This window comes from Sus scrofa, chromosome 18 (assembly GCF_054392235.1).
Source record: "Sus scrofa isolate SSC_HxYL_T2T_F1_AM1 chromosome 18, Sscrofa_HxYL_maternal_Yorkshire_Landrace_v2.0, whole genome shotgun sequence".
Lineage (NCBI taxonomy): Eukaryota > Metazoa > Chordata > Mammalia > Artiodactyla > Suidae > Sus > Sus scrofa.
Window position 1 is genome coordinate 62,599,803 of NC_139400.1, and position 21,572 is coordinate 62,621,374.

General features: G+C 45.7%; 1 protein-coding gene across 15 annotated transcripts in view; it reads right to left on the reverse strand.

The window, feature by feature from the left end:
- Positions 1-5,540: 5,540 nt before the first annotated feature.
- Positions 5,541-21,572, reverse strand: part of SUGCT (succinyl-CoA:glutarate-CoA transferase) — a 643,257-nt gene continuing 627,225 nt past the window's right edge. For all 15 annotated transcript variants that reach the window (XM_085004905.1, XM_085004903.1, XM_085004907.1 and 12 more), the window contains one exon: positions 5,541-6,989. In XM_085004905.1, the coding sequence (XP_084861031.1) occupies positions 6,826-6,989 (164 nt within the window). In that variant the 3' untranslated portion in view covers positions 5,541-6,825. The remainder of the gene's footprint in view (positions 6,990-21,572) is intronic.

Sequence of the window (21,572 nt, forward strand, 5' to 3'; positions counted from 1 at the left end):
AGGCTAGTTGGGGCTGAGTTGGAGCTGCAGCTGCCAGTCTATGCCACAGCCACAGCAACGCCAGACCCGAGCCACATCTGTGACCTACACCACCGGTGACGGCAACACCAGATCCTTAACCCGCTGAGCGAGGCCAGGGACCGAACCCGCATCCTCATGGATCCTAGTCGGGTTCGTGAACCTCTGAGCCATGAGGCACACTCCTATTATTATTAAGCGTCAAATTTACCTCCAGTCACTGAACCCATGAGACCTTCCAGCATTGCTGGACTATATCTATTATACAGCCTGAGAGAGAGAGAGGAAAGACCATAATAAGATTTCTTACTGCAAAGGGATGAGTAGAGTAAATCTACTTCGTTTTGCACAGGAAATGAAAGGTACTAACTCTGACCGCTGGCAGAATCCCCCCCCCGCCCCCAGCTGGGCGTCTTCTAGCTCTGACTGTTCCTTCCCCCCGAAATGCACCCACACAGAAATCCACTGAGCTGCTTGTGCCACCTCACATCTCCTGGGTCGTACGAGGGTAGCTGCATGAAAGGATGAGTTTTGGTCACTCATCTCTCCAAGGTTTTTTCAGTGACTCCGGCGACTGAGTCACTGGACACAGCCTGAGCATCACCTCTGTTCCTGTGCTGGGCCCACTTGCTTTCACTCGGCTTTTCCCAGAAAGCTGGAGAACCAGACAAATGTTTGATGGAAACTCGGGCCCAGAGGTAGAAACCCCACTGATTGGGTATCTCCAACTCTGTCCTACTTGTAAAGAATGGGAGATGTTCCCATTTGTATAGGTCACCAAATCACGCTGAAGAGATTCAGGGTCCTAAGTCATCGGGCACTGTTTCCAGATTTGGCCCTTGCATTTCTCTCCTGCCCCCCGCCCCCATCCGTGTCCATGCTATTGTGAGCATGTTTGGCTATCTAGAAAGACAATCCTGGAACTATAGTTCACTTTCCTACCCCCCAAAATAGTGAATCTTTAACAATCTCCCCCGAATGGATGCTACAATTTTCTTTACCCTCCCCGCACAAAGAACACAATGATGTCCATTAGCAGCATATTTCAAAGCTTCTATCGAGAGCAGCCAGGAAGTTCTTTGTAAAGTCTAAAAACACAAATCCGAGGCTGTCAGGGTAGATGTGTGTTTTGCACATTGCCATGTCTCACACCAAGAGATGCTGTGGCAATCTGGATTTCTTTTTTAAGAGTTCATAAAGAGGTAAAGGGTGGAGAGAAAGGTATTTTCCTGCGGCTGCTTTACATGCATTTCTTTCCGCTCGGCGTGTCAGCCGTGTGTTCAGAAGCTGCGTATCTTGCTTCACGGGGAGCTCTTGCGCACGAGTTCTGGGCGAGAGGAAGCGTGTGGATGACCAAGAGGAAAACTCTGCTCCTCCAACCTCTGTGGTCAGGAGCTGAACAGACTGTCAGGTGGTTCGTTTGCAACGAAAAAGAAAGAGGTCGGGGAAAGGAGGGGTGTGTCCAAGTGTTTCCCATCCCGTTGAAAGAAGAGAGCAAAGGGACCAGGGAGGGTCCCGCTTCCTGTGTCACAGACACAAAACCAAGGCCCTGCCTCTCTGGAGGGCCTGTGACCCAAGTGGCTGGCAAACCACTAATCCCGCTGAAGGCCACGTAGCCTGCCTTCTCTAAGAAAGGGCAGCAAGAAACAAAGGCCAAGGTCAAGGGCAGAGCAGAACCACCACCCTCAGGCCCTCCCTCCCTTTTTCTGATGAAAAAGCTCCATCACCGAGTAAGACCCCGATGGTCGCAGCATCGAGACTCTGCTCCGTATTACATTTTATCTGCTTTCTTTTTTCTTTCCTCCTTCCTCCCTCCCCCCTTTCTTTCCTCTCTCCTCCTTCTTGCTTCCTTCCTTCTTTCACTTTATTTCCTTTATTTTTCTTAGCCCTGAGGGCATGTGACAGGTAGTGAGTCTGAGGACTCTGCCCCAGCCCAGGGTGGCGTCTGGCATATGCCCTCATTTCCTCCCCTGAGTTTCACGGGGAAGAAGAGGAAGCAGTCCTTTGGGGCTCACCCCGTCCAGAGATTAATCCAAAACTGGCTGTGGAGCGGAAGTCCTGGCCAGAATCATTAGTAGTTATCTTCCAGATCACCGAGCAAGTCTTAGTTTTCTAGAAGTCGGGGGCAGGTTTTGATGTCCATGTTTGTGAAACAGGGACCTACAGCTCTGTCTGTTGGTCTATGGAGAAGGGGGGGGGGAGAATGAGAAGGGAGAGGAGGAGGAGGGACAGACATAGATAAGAGGAGGGGGGAAATACCACCTCAGGGAAGAGTGGGGGGGGGGGATGAAAAGTAGAAAAGGAAGTAGAAATGAGAAAAGAGAAAGAAAGAAGAAAAAATGGAATCACAAGGGAGAAATTGCTCACTTTGCAGAGGAGCGATGCTCCTGTCACTTCAGACTTTCAAAGAAAGGCAAGAGCAGCCTCTGCCTGAGTTTCCTATTGGTACTGTAACAAAACATCACAAATTGAGTGGCTTAAAACAACACGAATTTAGTGCTAGAGATCAAAGGTCCAAAGTAGTCTCACGGGACTAAAATCCAGCAGGCCTGTTCCTTCTAGACGTTCTCAGGGAGAGCGTATGAGACTGTGCTGGCTCTGCCTTGATTTGCTTTTGCATTTTCGCCTTCTGGAGGACGCCCATATTCCCTTCTTCAGTGCCCCCTCCAACCCTGCAAGACGGGAAAGCCCTTGCCACTCTGGCACTGACCCTTCCACCTGAGGGCCCGCAGGGGACCCTGTGGGCCCTCAGGACAATCTAGGACAATCCCCTTCTTCGCAGGCCAGCTGATAAGCAGCCTCAAGTCCCTCCTGCATGGAGCGTCCTGTAGCCACAGGTTCTGAGAATGGGCACGGGAGCCTCTTTGATGAGCCTTACGCTGCCCCCCACAGCCTCTTATTAAAGCTGCTGCAAAGGGGGCAGGGCAGTCCCTTTCAAGTTAAGGTCTTAGAGAACAGGAAAAGAGAGCTCTGTTTCTCAAGGGAAACTGTGAGGCGGGGGAAATCTGTTTCCCGGGTCGTGTCGGAGCCTCTTCCCGTGCCCACCCTTGCTTCTCAGCATCCCCACCTCAGGCTGGGCCCCTGCCGCTGTGGGCTCCTCAGAGCCTTCCGAGCAAATGCGCCCTTGGGTCTGCCAGACCCGGGCATGCTCGCTTTTCCTCTCCCCCATCTAATTTACCTGTTCCAGCTCTCACCCTACAAAACCCACACTCCCCCCACCAGCCGCCACCCACAGTGTGTAGAATGAACACAGGGCTTCAAGTATTTGCATTCACTTGTCTGTAATACTTTATCTTCCTAGAGGGATATGCTAGAAGACAGGTTTTTCAAGGGGCGTTGGGGAGCTGCATCTGCTGGAGGCGCTTACACTCCACGAAGCCCCTCACAGGAATCTTTCCTGCCTAGAGCCAGCCTGGTTTAAAACTTCAGGTCCCTGTGTGCTCAGATGATAGCCTAGTACATCTACACAGAGAAAAGGATTTAAGTATCTTGTGCGAAGAGTAACTTATAAAACCTTTAACCCTGGTGTGGCTATACTAGGATGGTAAGAAGAAACAGTTTTCTCCTGATGTCTCAATGTAAGCGCCTCTGTGATGCGGTTTTTTCTTTTCCCCAACAGCTGTTTAGAATGGAAGTATGCACCTGTTGTTCCAACCTTTCCATCCTCCTTATCAAGTAATGAGCGTACTGCCATTAGCGCCACAAAATCGAGAGGGAAGAGAAGTGAGCCCGATATTCTGGCCTCCTAAGGCCCCTACAATCAAGGGGAACACCCCCTTTTTTTTTTTTCAGGTACATTGTGTATAAGGGATCTTCTGAATTGAAGGACTCACTGCAGTGGATATTCTCCCAGGAATGGAAGCAAATGCAAGAGCATCTCTTAATCGTGAGGGATGGGTTTGCAAACAAATACCCCAGGGGCCGCGGAGGAGACGGCGTGTGCCTTTCTCCTCACTGGGCTCCTCTGCCGGGTGAGCGGTCAGAGCAGAGGCGGACGATCTGGACCGTCTGCTCGTCTGCTCGGCGCTGGCTGATGCTCTTTCTCAGCGCTGTCGGCCCAGGATCTGGAAGACCAGTCCTACGGAAGAAGGCAGCGTTGAGCCACAGGGCTGGAAGGGGACGAGCAAGGCTCTCAGCCACAGACGTTTTCCAGGAGACAGCATGCCAATGTCATGAGACAAAAGAGCCAGCGGTGAGATACCAAAGTCAAGCGAGAGATGAGTGCGTGTGAACTTCCCTGAAAAAAAGGGCTGAAAGCAGGGTCTTGAAGTCTTACGCAAAAGCTCCCCATCGTGGCGCTGTGGAGGTTGCGGCCTAATGACTTAGTGGGAGACCTCCTTGGAGTTTGTTTTTGCTCAAATCATAATTTTGCTTCTAAGTCCTAGTCGATGGATCTAACACGAAAGAACACCAAGTAACTGGGGGAGTCACACGGCACCGTCAAGGTTCATTTCTCTTCTGGTGAAACGTCCAGCATGTCAGACCACACGCTGGAAAATATCATGCTTGATTAACCAGAAAATCCCGGCAGCAGAACGCCCGAGAAAAATATCAAGGGGGCAAAACCAAAAACGACCTCGTTGCTCTGGGATATACTCTCGGTTCCATAGAGGTTCACCTCTGGAGTTTCAGAGAACTTTCTAGGCCAACCCCAGACACAAACCTTCCAGAAGATAGGTCTTTGCACAAAGTGAACTGGGGAATGTGGTATTTTAACAGTAGATGCAGCTCTGGAAATGTGTAAGACACAGGCCCCGGTAATTAAAACAGCCCTATGGTTTATAGGCATCGCTCGATTTGGGGCAAATTGCCAGTAATCTTAGCAAGTGCAATGTTTCTTGCAGGACTAAATATCTATCCGAACTGGAAATATACCCTAAATTATGTCTCTCACGAACTCCGTAGGCAATGCTAACCGTTAGGTGATAAACGGGTTCAAAGTTCTAGGTCCTTTTGAGCTGTGTAGGCAGAAATCTGGAGGGCTACGTACGTGACGTCACGAGAGACAGTCCCCGGGTGACTTGGCGCTGCGGGGACGGCAGTCTTAACTGACCGCAAGGTTTTAGAGGCATTTTGTGACCCTCTATAGATAATCAACATCTTCCCACTCATGGCATCCCAGAGAGTTATGGTCACTGCTCAGAAACCAAGGCGTTTGCATGTCAAGGCATCTATTTGGATCAGTAGAAAAAAACGGTGGCTCTGTCTTTCAAAATATGTGGTTTTGCCAATTCTCTGTCATCCAGCCTTTTACCATTTTCATTACGAATTGTATATACACGGAGGAATGTAATTTAGATGCCTGGACTGAAGGTCATATCTCCAAAGACACATCTACGAATTAGCCATGGGGGGAAAAGGACTGCAGAAGGCATCCAGTTCCCTGGCATGATGAAATTCTAACGAGTGGGATAACAGCAGGAGTTCCTCAGAATAAGATGTCCACAAAGAGCAAAGCAGAGAAGACGATAATTGTTTCAAGAACTGGTTAGTACCCTTCTTCTAAAAAGTCCCACGAGGGCTTAGGAGAAGACAAATTTCCTATTTATTTGGAATCCTTAATTCTAGAAACATATTGGGGCTTATGGCATGGATAAAAGGCTCAAATCCTTCCAATAAAAAAAGAACACAATAATAAAACGAGTTCTAAATCACCATCTGAAAGCCGAACATCTGTAATTTGACTTTCAATTACCACTTGGTCTGTAGTGACGTGGGTTTAAGATATAAGTGCCTAATAACATGAATTGAGATCATGTCAGGATATTGATCACGGGGTCATCTGATTCCTTGGTCTGTGCCTGGGCTTGAGTGAGGGACAGTCTGAGTAACAATTCATCCTGGATCATATATTCAAATCACTTACCACTTTCTGGACCGAAGTTGTTTCTATACTTTGAATTCACAGACAAACACATAAATGTTTAAATACTTCATATTAAGGCATGATATATTCTTCTACAGTGGATACTCAGATTACAAAGAAATATTTTCCTGTCATTCTCCTGTGTGTAAGTATTTATGCATTACTTAACGCTGAGATAGTCACCTGACATTCATTTAAAAACCTGTTGCATTTGGACTTGGCTCAAAACAAGGTACCAATTAAAGAACCACTCTTCACTCCCTCATGAAGGCAGATACTGACATCCCAAAATTCACTGGTGGAGACTGATTTTCTGCTATGTATCTTGAAATAATCAAAGAAATACAACATAAAGCAAATATTTACCTCCTCGGGGGGAGAACGGAGCTCAGTTTTACAATGGACATTAACAAAGTCCATGGTTTAAATTACAGATTAACAAAGGGTTCATGCGCTCGAAATTAAGTTATTCTGTTTAAAATCAATCACTGAGACTGTCATCCTGCTTACTGCTCCGACTTCCTAACAAAGGTTTAAACGAGGACTTTATGTGCAAGGAAAGAACGTTAAGAGATCTGCTCTTTTTCAGACCTGCACGGGCTGGAGGGGCAAGCGTTTAGGCTATTAATGTAATTAGAATGAGGAATGTGTTTTTCCAGAAAAAACAAATCTTCACCAAAAAAAAAAAAAAAAAATCCCACAAACCCGCAATGAATCCATTATCTGGGGAGAAGAGGAAGGCATAAAAGGGGTGGTACATTCAGAAAGCGCTAGACTCGTGGATCCCAGAGCCCTTCTGGAGACACCACGCAGGAAATCTGGAATTCCTCTAACGCCACGGTGGTGGGCACCGGACCTGGGGAGAAGGGTCCAGAAAGGCTCTTCGCCTTTGCTGGCAAAGCGCACTTGGATCACGATAACAAAAAGACACGTTGCCTTTGTCACTCGACCTCACGTTGGGTCACCACTCCAGCGCTGAGCAGCTCCCCGACAGCCCCGTCGTCGTATCTAAGGACCTCCTTCAGGATGTGCGTCGTGTGCTGCCCGAGCAGGGGAGGCGGCCTGGCCTCTGACATCTCGAACGTGCTGTATCTCACAGCTGGGCCTGTCAAAGGCAGAGGGAAGCAGGAAGCCTGTTAATGACCAACCTAGGAAGTTCATTACCCAAGCAGCCTGGGGTATTTGCAACGAATGCCAAGAACATCAGTGCCAGCTGCACCCTTGCAGATGTACCATCATGTTGGAAAGAAATGTATTTTCACACGTGGCTTGTCTTGACTTAGTTTTATCCAACTGGTCAGTGGTCATCCGACCTGCCCGCCACCAGGCAGGGGCTGCATGCATGTCCCCGGTGTGTGTCGAGCCTGTCACAAGGCGCACAGGGATAGGTCACTCAACAGAGTTGACTTTCTGGGTCCCAGAGAACAATGGTCACAAGTATGTAGTGTCTCGCTGAAGCTGGAAATCTGATCTCAGGTAAAGGTAACCCCAACCTTTCCTATTCAGCAGCTACTGTGGAGTTCCGAGATTTAGTTCAACAGACTGCAGGTCACCTAAACCTCATCAGACCCTGGGTGAAGACTTTAGGTGGGCAGAAGAGGTTACGTGTGCAGGCTTCATTGTCAGAGAGATGTGTTTGGTTCTCAGCCCTTCTATTATTGGGCAGAGGCATCTTGGACAAATTCCTTAGCTTCTCTGAGCCTCATGTTCTGCCGCTAAACTGGGTATGATGTTTACCATACAGAAATGATATAAGGGCTTATTTTTATTTAAAAAAAAATTTTGGGGGGTATTTTTTAAGGCCATACCTGCAGCGTACAAAGGTTCCCAGGCTAGGGGTCTAATCAGAGCTGTAGCCACTGACCTACACCACAGCCCCAGCAAAGTGAGATCCGAGCCACATCTGCGACCTACCCCACAGCTCAGAGCAACGCCAGATCCTTAACCCACTGAGTGAGGTCAGGAATCGAACCTGTGTCTTCATGGATGCTAAACAGATTTGCTTCTTCTGAGCCACAACAGGAACTCCTATTTTTTTAATTTTAAATTAAAGTATATTTGACTTACCATGTTCTGTCAATTTCTGCTGTACAGCAAAGTGACCCAGCCATATATATATATGATGTATATAATATTATTATATAATATATATGATATATACGGTGTATATAATATTATATAATATATATGATATATATGATGTATGCGTTATATATCACATAAACATTCTTTTTTCTCATCTTATCTTCCACCTGGTTCTATCACAAGTCATTGAATATATAGTTCCTTGAGCTGTGCAGCAGCAGGACCTCATTGTTTATCCATTTCAAATATAATAGTTTGCATCTACTCACCACAAACTCCCAGTCCATCCCACTCCCTCTCCCTCCCGCTTGCAACCACAAGTTTGTTCTCCATGTCTGAGTCTGTTTCTGTGCACTGGTTCATTTGTGCCATGTTTTAGATTCCACACACATAAGTGACGACATAAGGATTTAAATGAGAAAGTGGATGGAAAGCACTAAGTGAGCGCTCCCAACCCCCAACAAGGCACAAAACCTGATGGCTACCGTGACGACCAAAGCCGCCCCAGCATCTCCTCTGCTGCTTGCAAGAGGAAAAGGACGTTTTGCTGAGCACCGAGCCTCTCGAAAAAGGGTAATTCAAGCAGTGCGTCTTACAACTGTTGGGGATGGGTTTTATCATCCCCCTTCTTCACATAATGACACTAAAGCCCCCAAAGCGAAGGTTTTGCTCAAAGTCACATGGCTAATCATAAGGAGCACCAGGATGCAAATCTGTGCCACTTGAGCACTCTCACACTGAAGGCCAAGCACTTTCCATAACCTCAGCAGCCTCTCCTTGCTTCCCACTCTTCCACGGACAAGCTGGGCGGATGCTGGGGAACATGCTGTTTTAACAGATTTTACCTTTGTTGCCTCATTCAATAAATGGTATTTACGTTGGCTGCCCTTTACATCTCACTTGATTAGGCTTCAGGAAAACCAATTAGATAGACACAAGAAGACCACAAAACAGTACATTTCTATCTCACAAATTTTTTTTCCAGCCTGCTCTCCATTTGGGGAAGCCATAGGAAGAACAAATAAAATCACAGCACGTGTGGGTAGCAGAATGTCCGTCAGGAAGGCGGTGAATGTGCCTTGGGCTCCTGGGAGAATTCCATTCATAAAAGGCAATGCTGTAGAAGCCACTGATGGAGAGAATGGATATGGGCTCCTAAAACCATCGAGCCGCACCTGTGTGTCACACGTACCGTCTGCTACAGATAAATGGCAGCTGCCAGCTGATGTCCGATGGTTTCCTTCTCGGAAACGCAGGGAAATTCTTTTTTCTCCTTCCCTCTCACACTTTCTTTCAAATGCCCCCAGCACACGACTTTTTTTCCCCGTGGGTTGGTCCCTTTCCAGGAAAGGAGCACACATTGGGAGGAGGTGTCCCCTACCCTCCCGAGAAAGCTGACACTTTGGTGTGCCACTGTGACACAAACCACAGTTTTCATCTAAAACTTGTCTTTCAAAAGCAGGACACCGCGGAGCGAACACGAGGCTGAGGTCAAAGTCATGTGGCTTTTCCGTAACTGGATGGTCTGAAGCGAGACGACCAACCGGCAATGGTCACTTGAACGCTGAAGAATCTGGGTTGTAACACAGATACCATGACTACTATTGCTGCCGCTGCCAGTCGTGGCCATGGCACCCGTAGCCACCATTCCCTAAGAATCGAGGACGGGTCAGCCACTAGGTCAAAGGTTTGACATACGTCGTCTCATATAATCCTCACAGCAAACCTGTATGGATGTTGACAGTGAAGGAGGTTTGAGGTCAAGGGCTTAAAGTTAGGATTCAGATTCGGAGATGAGAATTACTTGCCCAATTGTTGAGGTGAAATTGACAAAACATAAAATTCACCCTTTTAAACTGAACTATTCTGGAGTTCCCACTGTGGCTCAGTGGGTTAAGAACCTGACCAGTATCCATGAAGATGCGAGCTCAATCCCTGGACTCACTCAGTGGGTTAAGGATCAGGCGTTGCCGCAGTTGTGGTGTATGTCGCAGACATAGCTTGGATGGGGTGTTGCCGTGGCTGTGGTGTAGGCTGGCAGCAGCAGCTCTGATTTGACTCCTAGACTGGGAAGTCCATATGCTACAGGTGTGGCCCTAAAAAGAAAAAACAAACAATCAAACAAACAAAGAGAAACCCCACTGAACTCTTCATTGGCCTTTAGTACATTTGCAAAGCTGTGCAACATCACCTCTATCTAGTTCCAAGATATTTCTATCGCTCCAGAGTAAAAGCTTCATCCATTAAGAGTTTCTCTCGATTCCGTCCTTCCCCCAACCCTTGGCAGCCACCAACCTTCTTTCTGTTTCTATGGGTTTATCTACTCTGGATATTCCAAATAAATGGAAATTGTACAATATGTGACCGGGAGCATCTGAGACAATGTTTTTGAGATGCATCCACACTGCAGTACTGTGGTATTGGTACCTAGATCTTGAACCTTTAACTTCCATGCAGGGATGGTCTGAGGGAATTCTTCAGGTCAGCCATCGGAAAGGGCAGTTCAATTTGTGTCACCTGCACTGTGCACCACCCTTTGCTGGAAGCTTCCAGATCTATACTGAGCACCGCTACCAGTTTAGGATGAAGGGCATTTACGCTATGCACACAAAAAAAGTCCAAAGAATTTAGGTTGGTGGAATGGTACTACTTGGTAATTTTTAGACTTGCTAGGATAAAGACACCTGGAAGATACGGTATATTTGGAAAGCTTACACGTCTCTAAATAAATATATGTTACTAAGTAAGCCATATCGCAGTTTCAGAACTTGTGTATACTTTTCCATATGTCCCTTCAGAAACCAGGTATTTGATTTGCATAGGATTGAGTTTAGAAAGATTTTGAAGCTGGCATTTGACCATGTCATGTATTGTCAAATATGTGGTGTAGGTGTCTGGGCTGCACTGGAAAATTTCAAATTTTAACTGCCTATATGTTTCTTCCTTCCTTCCTTCCTCTTTCCCACCCTTTCTTTCTTTCACTCTTTAGGGCCACACCTACAGCATATGGAGGTTCCCAGACTAGGGGGCGAATTGGAGCTACAGCTGCCGGCCACAGCCACAGCCACAGCCACGAGGGATCCGAGTCACGTCTGCGACCTACGTCGCAGCGCACGGCAGCGCCAGATCCTTGCCCCTCTGAGCAAGGCCAAGGACTGGACCAACATCCTCATGGATACTAGTAGGATTCAGTACTGCTGAGTCACAGTGAGAACTCCCATAATTTCCTGTATGTTTCTTAAATACAGGAGTGCCCCCTTGTCTGTGGGGATACTCTGCAATACCCCACATGGATGCCTAAAACCACGGATAGTGTCAAGCCCTATGTGTGTTGTGGTTTTTTGTTTTTTGGGTTTTTTGGTCTTTTTGCCTTTTCTAGGGCCGCTCCTGCGGCCCATGGAGGTTCCCAGGCTAGGTGTCCAATTGGAGCTGCAGCCGCCAGCCTATACCAGAGCCATAGCAACGCAGGATCCGAGCCACGTCTGCGACCTACACCACAGCTCATAGCAATGCCAGATCCTTAACCCCTGAGCAAGGCCAGGGATCGAACCTGCAACCTCATGGTTCCTAGTCAGAGTCATTAACCGCTGCGCCACGATGGGAACTCCTATGCTGTTTTTTCTTATACATAAATACTTATGAAAAATTTAATTTACAAATGAGGCACAGTAAGTGATTAACAACTATAATTAGTAATGAAATAGAATAATGATAAACAATATAGTGTAATTAAAGTTATGTGACTAATTTCTCTCTCCCAAAATATCTTATGGTACATATTTAATGCCTTTCCCATCTTAACTAAGCACTTACATGCACTGTGGCCTCAACTTTTGCGGTTTGAGGTGCAACAGCAGAACTAGCACAAATTTCTTTTTCCTTCTTCTCAAGTTCACAGGTAGAAAATTTCACTCTTACTCTAGATCTTTGCAACCTTACTATACAGTTTATTTTTCTTTCCTTATTGAGTGGAGAGCTTTTGCCTTTTCACTTAAAAAGAGCTCTGTCTATGGCAATATCCTAAATGCCCACAGACATAGGAAAGGATAAAGATGTGGGACACATCTGCCATGGAATACTACGCAGCCATAAAAATGAACTAATGCCATCTGCAGCTACGTGAATGGATCTAGAGATGATCATGATAAACAAGGTAAGTCGGAAAGAGGAAGATCAGTACCATATGTGATCACTTGTATGCAGAATCCAACATATGGCCCAAGTGAACTTGTCCACGAAACAGAAACAGATTCACAGACGTGGGGAACAGACTTGTGGTTGCCAAGGAGGGTGGGTGGGGGAGAAATGGATCGGGAGTTTGACGCAAACTATTGTACAGACGATGGATAAACAATAAGGTCTTACCAGACATCACAGGCAACTATATTCAATATCCTGTGGTAAAGCATAATGGAAGAGCACATGAAAAAGAATGTATGGATAACTGAATCACTTTGCCATACAGCAGAAATTAACACAACCTTGAAAAGCAACCGTACTTCAATAAAATAAAGTTTTAAAAATAAGGAAGCTTGTTACAGCTTCTCTTTGCCATACCCGAATTGCCAGCTGTACTACTCTTGCACTTTGGGGCCATCATGCAGTGAAATAAGGGTCCCTTGAACCCAAGAGGTGTCACTGACAGAGTTAATCCGATAACCAAATGGTTACTAAGTGACTATTGGGATGGATGCACTGAACAAACGTATGATTTAAGGGACAGAGAAGAATGGCAGGAGATTCCATCACTCTACTCAAAACACCACACAATTCAAAATGTAAGAATTATTTACTTCTAGAATTTTCTTTTTAACATTTTCAGACGATGGAACTGCAGAAAGTGAAACCATGGATGGGGTGGGGAGGGAGCTTATTGTAAAATATTGCTTTGCTCTGTGGCTTATGAAAAAACAAAAACTTTCAGTCCCTTAAAAATATGCGTGTGCATGTGCAATGGGACAAATAAAGCAATATCCAGATCCCAGACAAAGCTGAATTCTCATGAGTCCATCGGAATCTGTCCTTGCAACCCTGTGAAATAATCCCGTGTACCTAGGACATCCCTCCCAGGTCTCGACTTTGCATGAAGGGAATAAAGGGTTCTTAAAATATATTTGTTTCAAGAAATAGAACATGTTTGACATAATTATTTACATCTAAGGTCCTGTAAAGAATGAATAATCTGATTTTCCATTTAAAAAAAAGATGAACAGATAAGTCACATGTTCTTAAATTATTTGCTGGCAAAGCACCATCCCCAGCTGCATATGCTTTCAAATACTGGAGAGATCTTGAGAATTCTTAAAAGTCGCTGAGCCTCAATCTACACGTTTCTAAAAGGAGGTTGGGGATACCTACAGAGGGTTGATTTGGGCACTGGGGTAAGAGAATATGGGTCACACTCAGTAGCAATAGTAATCAAAGAAATGTCTATGAAGATAATGATACAATGTGGCTTACGAAACTAGCCAATCTTGTGCATCTCTCAGTTTGTGTTTAAAAGGTCCATGACTGGAGCAAGCGCAAATTGGGGCAATTCTTCTGGAGGGAAATTTGTCGGCTGCATATCAAGAGTTTTAATCATTCACACACGTAGATGGGGAAATCCTGCTTTAAAATGTCTCTCTATGGATGGAATCAGGAATGTTGGCAAATTTTATAGGCAAGGATCCACACAAACTTCTAAATCTATGTAATAGTCTACTCCGTCTCTCCTTCCCATAGACTTTCCCGTCTGTTTTGGCTTCCAACGGTTTCTTTGGGTGGAGTAGGTGTTTATCAATCATGCCTTCATCCACTGCCCTCACAGCCCTAACTCCAACTTCTTCCTCCCAGAGAAGGAGATCAAACAGTTGCGACACTGAAAAGAATTAGGAAATTATGCCCCCAATTGAGCACTAGTTAAATAATATATTAAGCACATCTCAATAATGGCAAAATGTACTGTAATGTCAACTTGTATATTTTTGGGCTTTGAACATATATGTTGCCTTCACTCTCTCCTGATAAACCACTGAAATAAAAGTACAGGAGTTTTCACTTTGTATGAATGAAAAGAATGGGAAGGAGCGTCACTGAATGAGACATTTCAACAAATTTAAGAATGTCTTGGATGGGGGTGTGTTGATGGGCAAAAAAGGTAGAGAAAGTTGAAACACAGAATATTCTGCAAAAAGACTGAGAGGACGCAGATGCCAGTTGGTCCATTTCGTCCTCAAGAGCCTCTGTTCCTAGAAGCCAGTGGTTACGAGCGGTAGCAGATCTTAGAATAGAAGCAGGAGCGAAAGCAGAAGAACTGAAGGTCTCAACATAGATGAGCCTCACTGGCTGCTATGAGACGCTGGGAGAAAGTGAGCCCTGCTTTCAGATTTCCAAATAGAAGGGATGTTTAGCCCGGAGCGTATATCCAGGCAGATGATTAACCACATATGAAGGCATGTCCAAACGTTCAAAGGTTGAGGAAGTGTAAGTACATTTCTTGAAAGTTGGCTCTACTGAAACACTGGAGAGAATGAAAGAAGAGGAAAATTCTGATACACGCTGAGGACTAACCAAGACGTTCAGGGAAGGAAGGTTCCAGGCGCCGGCCTGGATAGGGTGGAGATGGAGAAGGCTGGAGCTCCTCAAAAGGCGAGGCTAACGCGGCAAGAGAGCCTTAGCGGTACAATTAGTATCGCTGAAAGGCTGGAAAAATATAACATGAGATAAAGTTACATGTGCAAGAAAAATAAGAATCAGAAACTCTGGGGGAAAAAAAAAACAGTTTGCCTAAGAAAATCAAGATTCAAATGTGAGCAAATTCCAATGTGGCAAGATTTTAAATAATTGACAGACTATAAGCAAAGAAAACGCATTTAACTTTGATGCTGAGAACATGTGAGTAGCACTTCTCACCTGGGCATCCTATTCTCTCACACAGCATTAAGCACCGGGCATTAGGTTGGCTCTTGGGCTGCGGCATCCCCTGTGCCGGTGGGAAGATGCCAGTTGTGTTTGCTCATGGGCCCCCAACGGCCCTTCTAATGAAGATAAAGGCAAACGTCTCTTCTTGAACACTTGTGATGATGCGGGAGTCGGTTTTTAATTTGCATTATCCTGTTTCAGACACCAGGAACAGACAACACCACAACCCTCATTTTACAGATTAGGAAACTGAGACGTTCAGGGGCTAGTCTTCCAGTTACCCAGCTAAGGATGTGACAGAACCAGGCCAAGACAGCCTCGGTGTCAGACGCCATGAACCACCATTCAGCACAAATGTGTTGCACTAATCCGACAATTAAAGATGTTTGCATAAATACCGCTTATGTCATTTTAATTAATTCATGCATCCACTAATTTATCCTGCATATAATTTGTGTCTATCCTTGTGTCAAACCTGGTTTATATGATCTAGATATATCTTAGCAAACAAAACATCTCTAGAGCCTACTCTCATGGAATTTATCTTCCGATTTGGAAGACGGACAATTAACAAATAGCTAACAAATGAGTAAATAAATAGCTTTAATTTGATAGATATTATGGTTAAAAAAACTAGCTGAGAAAGGGAGACTATTGTAGGCATGGTGGGAGGGGCCCGTGGGTAGTAAAGGACTCTGTCTGGGATGTGCCCATACGACCAAACTGATCAGACGATGCTTAAGCTGAGCTACCAACCCAACTGGTGGTGGGAAGAAGACACCAGGCAGTGTGAACCGATGTTCAAGGAACTGAAAAAAGTTCCAACGTGGGTAGAATATCAATGGAAAGTTTCCAGATGAAGTTGGAGGGAAAGGCACGGAGACTTATACACTTTACAGTAAAGCTGGATCTTATGCTGAGCTCGCCGGAAGCCCCTGGGGTTTTAAGCAGAGCAGTGGCAAGACTTAAACATGCAGGTCCTGGGCAGAGAATGAGACAAGTTTAGAGGCTGTTGTGGAGATGGGGCTGGCCTAGGCCAGGCTAGGGCCCACAGAATTTGAGAGAAGTGCGTGTGTCTGAGAGCTATTCAGTGATGGAATGAGAGGGCTTTGCCGATAGAGTATGAGGCCCAAGGCAGTGGTGGAAGGGGGAGAAGGATCAAAGATCTCCCATTTCTTTTTTCTTTCTTTTTTTCGTTTTTGCTTTTTCTGGTGGCACATGGAAGTTCCCAGGCTAGGGTCTGGATGGGAGCGGCAGCTGCCAGCCTACACCATAGCCCAGCAACCCAGGATCTGAGCCCCGACTTCGACCTACACCATGGCTCACGGCAACGCTGGATCCTTAATCCACTGAGCGAGGCCAGGGATCAAACCCGTGTCCTCATGGGTACTAGTCAGGTTCATTACTCCTGCGTCATGATGGGAACTCTCAAATCTCTCATTTCTGAGCTGAAAAATCAGTGGGGCCCTTTACCAGATGGGGAAGACTGAATGGATTTATGGACAAGTTTGGGTGGAAGCAGATGGCAAGTTGTTTTTGAAGATGCTGTTTGAGGTGCCAATGGGATGGGAGATGTTGGTGGGCCTTTAGCTAAGCAAGTCTGGAGCTGAGGGACGAGTTCCGACAAGATGCGTAAACTCAGAGGTCATTTACCACCCAAATGTCTTCATGCCAACAATACATTTCCAAGGCGACTGTATTTGTTCTGACATCCTTAACGCTGAGCTTTTAAATAAGTTGTTTAGGCAGTTTTTTCTGCATTATCTAAGTTCCATATCAAAATCTATTGCATCAAAATGTTTTGTATCTTTAGGAAGTAAAGAAAATAAATGAAAAATTAATCTGTATAGCCCATAAGTTCAGAGGTAAGTTCACTTCTCTAAGAGAGAAATTCTCGGCTTTAAACAGACCCATCTCCTTGACCTGAGGGTAGAAATTAGGGAAGTGTTACTTTCGAAACAACTGTGGACCTTGTGCCCCACAGAAAGAGGCAGGGAAAGAACTCAAGAGTTTTCTTGGACTAAGTCGTAGCCACTTAGGGAAAAATTAAAATGTGGATGTTTTCCCTCTGCATGAAAAAAAGGCCATCAAGTTGAAAGACGCTGAAACAAGTGCACACCACAGCAATTTCCAGCACATCGGCCGGCCCCAGACCTGGAACCTCAAGTGCCATCCTTGCAAAGAGCCCACCTAGTCTAAGGATGGGTGGGCAAAGCTCTGAACCTCCTTACAGCCTCACCAGGAGGGGGCTGGGGGCATAGCTTGTGGGTTAGACCCCCTCTCTGTGAGGACTGTGTGTGAACTGCCCTTGGTGCCCTCTGCAGGAGTCCGTCCCTTTCTAGGAAAGTGACGATGCCTTTTACCTCTACTTCTCTGCACGTGCCTCTTCCCGAGGTGCTGAAATGAGAGACCTCCTGACGCCAGAGATCAAGAGCTGGAGGCTAACAAGATGCAAAGGAGGGTCCCTGCTCCAGTCTCTCGGTCATACACGCTGACCCTGGCATTTACCGCTTACTGTACACCGGCGTGGGGCTAAGTGCTTCGTATTTCTTACTGCATTCAATTCTCACAACCACCTCAGAAAGTTTTTGCATCTATCAGTGCATTTTATTCCTGTATCACAAAGGAGGAACATCTCAGAGAGGTTAGGAAATGTGCACAAGAGCACACAGCACACAGCAGGCTGCTTCCGAGAAGGGACGCAGCAAGGGGGTTATAAGAGCGGGGATGCAGGAGCTGGTGTCGAGGTTCACATCCCAGCTCTTGCGTGTATTGACTGCATCTCCTTGGTCATTTACTTAATCACCTGTACCTCAGTATTTTTCTCTGTAAAGCGGGACGGTAATGCTTCCCGCCATGCAACCTTGTGAGGATTGTAAAACCCTTCTTAGGACAGTACCAGGCACACCATGAACACTCGAGGTTCTGGCTGCTGTTACCCTTCCTTCTCGGCTGCAGTGCTGGTCTCTGCAACCTAGATTCCTCCAGTAGAGCCTTGGGCACCTGCTAATTTCAGACCTAGACTTTTCAGAACATTAACAAGTTAGCTGCGTTTCAGGTTTGCAACAGCCAGTTGGGGTTAAAAGTTTTGATTTTTAAAAATCTTTACCAGTCAAGGATAAGATTATTTAAAAGAAAAGGAAAGGGGAGGAAGGAACCTTTTCTTAAATGCCTATCATATAACAAGCACTTTCCAAAAGTTTGTTTCATTTCTTCCTCATGACAACCCCTTGAGACAGGTGTGTTTTCCTCTTCCTACAGGTAACAAAACGAGGCTAAGGGAAGTTAGGTGACTACTCAAGCCATCGGATAAGTACAGACTTATGTCTCCCACGGCATCCGAACATACACCAGAAATTAACTTTATAATCTCTCGAATTTTACTTAGTTATGTTAAAAGGAACATTAGAAACATGGGACTTATTTTACTAATTTAATGAACACTGTACCAGACACTAATATATGTGCTTTACACACTTGAGTCGTTCAGCCCTTAAGATAAGCTCAGAGGAACCACTATCATCCCCATTCTACAAGTGGGGGAAACTGAGCCCCTCAGTGGGGAAGCCACTTGCTCAGGGTCACAGAGCGAAAAGGAGCAGAGCCAGGGTTCAAACTCAAAGGGTCTTGCTCTAAATCCGTGCCAAGGGGCCATGCTGCTTCCCAGTAAAAGGGGAAAAGGCAAAAAAAGAGCGAGAACTGCCCAAGTTTTCAAATAAACTCAGGGGTCTCAGAGTAGAAGCTGCCAAGGATCTTCTGAAAGTCTGTTCTCCCCGTCTCTCTAGATCTCGTGCAACGTGCACGCGCTACTCTGCCGCATCTCCTGTTTGGCACGTGACACCTGTTTCCCTTCTGGAGCTCCTGGAAGCAGAACCACCGAGGCATTCGGATGACCCCCGTTTCTGAGTCAGAGGATGCGCTGCAAAGCCTTCCTCTCTGTCTACCCCGAGAGGAATGAAGCTGTCGCTGTCCTCCCTGTGGAAAGTTATCTAGTTCAGAGCGCAGGGAGGGCCCAGGTCTGCTGTGCCAGAACAAGCCTCAGACTGGCCCCGTCATGCTTTCCATCTGTGGTCTGAAGCCCTTCGGTAACAACACTCTGACTTCTTTGTCTCAGCTCCTCTTAGAAAACGTCCATGCGTCTCTTCGGCTGCGAAGGGAATCTACCCAATCTATGCAAACATCCCAAGCTACTCTGACTCTCTACCGAGTTCGAGCTACATTTCTATAATCCAGACCGACTTAATAATGTAAACAGTTGCAGGAAACAGAGGCAGCCAAAAACATGTGGGAGACCATAACGAATATTCAAGTAATGGGAGCAAAATATCACATCGTCACGAGGGAGGGACCTCAACGGTCCTTTTTCCAGAACTCCGTGCACCTCCCGTCTTCATGAAGCATTTCTAAAGCAGTGAAACAACCTATTGCTCAACTTCAGAGCAAGCTGGCAAAGGATCAACGCTAAGGGTTAAATTAATAGCTGGCCTGTCCAATCATAATGGAAGCAGGAATGAATAAAATTAAAACTAAGTGTGTGGGTCTTTTCATTTGCTGCTTTTTTTAAATGTCTGATAATGTGTCAACTTTTTTTTTTAAACCAAGAATACTTAAAACCAAACATCTGTTTTATAATATATGAAATGCTATATCAAACATTTTTATTTTGACTTCTTTGGCCCATTGCTAAGATACATGCTGTAGATACCATTTAATCTTCAAGGCTTACTGGTGTAATAAGAAGCCAAACTTCATTTTGCTGAAAATAATGATAGCTCCAGTACCAAGTGATTTCACAATTTCCCCTCCAGTGCTTGAACTCATCATCATAACAATAACAATATTTTTTATATGGCGCCTCTCAGCCATAGCATCCAAGGCGCCAAATGGAGCCATATACTTAGAACACATTAAACCCATTAGATGTGAGATAAAAACAGATAAAGCCATTTCAGCTAGCATGGAATGGTGGGAAAAGGCCACAGAGAATAAAAATGGCTTTGGACATCTTGAACAGAAGAACTCAATCAATGGCACTGCCTATTATGTGGTCAGGAATCCCAGAACCTCAAGGCAGCATGTGGTATGTACCGCCAACTTGGACAAGTCGCGCCAGCCTCACCCAGGGTTCAGAGGCACCATGTATCACCACTGCTGTAACAACAGGTCTTCGTTCATTATTTTGTAGGTCAGTAAAGATGCTGCGAGTCCCACTACCCATACGGTAAGAATATATTTTCAAGTGTGTCCACGGTCCTGCGGTAGTCACGGTGCTCGTCCTCCTTCCAGGAGCATTCTGGTGGGACATGTCCTGACCCCGCTGCTGTTGGGTGAGACCATGTGGCCGGCCAGCAAATTGTGAATGCAAGGGTGTGTGTCCCCCAGCTCCAGGTCGGAACCCTCAGCTGCTGAGGTGAGAGCCTCTCTGGTGTAACAACTTGGCAGCGTGAGACGGTGGCTGCTCCACCAGCCTGGGGCCCTTTCAAACCAGGATGGACGTGGAATGTGAGCGAGTCATCGGTTTGTGTTGTTTTAAGTCCATATGATTTGGGAATTGTTGCAAGAGCATGACCTAGCCCGTGGAGACTGAGCATACGCTTCCATTTTAATACAGAGACCTATTTGCCTGGACCAGAGGTGGGACTCATTAATCTAGTCCTTCAGCACTCCTTTAAAAAGCACTCAGTTCAGATGTTCCAATACTTTGAAACTCTCATTTTGTGTGCAGTCCATTTTGACCAGTGGAATGATGAGAACAGCTATTATTTACTGAGTACGTACATGTGTTAGGCATTTGGTGGAATGCTTTTCACATACTACCTTCAACTGTCCTTTAAAAAATGGGATTATTATGATACTGTTTCATCAACGAGGAAAGTGGGGTGAAGTAATGTGATGGAAAGCACACAGCCAGTCAACTCAAGAACGTTGCTGCAATTTAGGCTGGCTCAATACAAAGTGCATGTTCGTTAACACTAGGATGTATTTCTCTCTGCAGAGTGTGGAGGAAATCTGTCCTCCTATCAGTGGCTGAATCAATACCACTCTTTGGCAGATGGGGGCACAAGCAGCACTGTATTATAAATACTTATACATTTCATGATTGCCAATCCATTAAGGCATTTGTCTTTCATTTGAAAAAGAAACAGGGTAACTTGTATTTGATTTATCTATTTTGTTCCAACCCACTGCAACGTCGTAGTAGATTATCCATTTCCTGCTGGAAAAATATATGGCCCATGAGGAAATGCTATTCATATTCATTAGCAAATACGCCGTCTCCCCCTCACCGTGCGCTCCCCAAAACCTGTCAGCTGAGGTCTCTGAAAAAAGTCGGGCTGGAAGAAGCCCTCCGCTGGATGCTTCTTTCCAACATTTGTGTTTGTTTCTAATTATTTTCAGCACTTCTTAAAACGCTGGGTAGGGTGAAGAAACACCTTGCTGACAATGTGCTCCTTGCCAAAATAATCAATCCTCCCTCTTCTTTGCTTTCTAAAATGCTAATATTCAATACAAGCTCCTTGGGCACATTCCCAAGATTTTGTTTGGTTCGACTTCACCATGGAAAACAAAATTGGTTCAGCTGAAGTCTGCAGCCAGAACATTTTAAGCTTCATAGACCTTCAAAGTAGTGACCTTCTCCTCACCTCCTCTGCCTCTGTGCTCCATTACGGAAAACACCGGAAGAAGTTTCCAGGCAGAG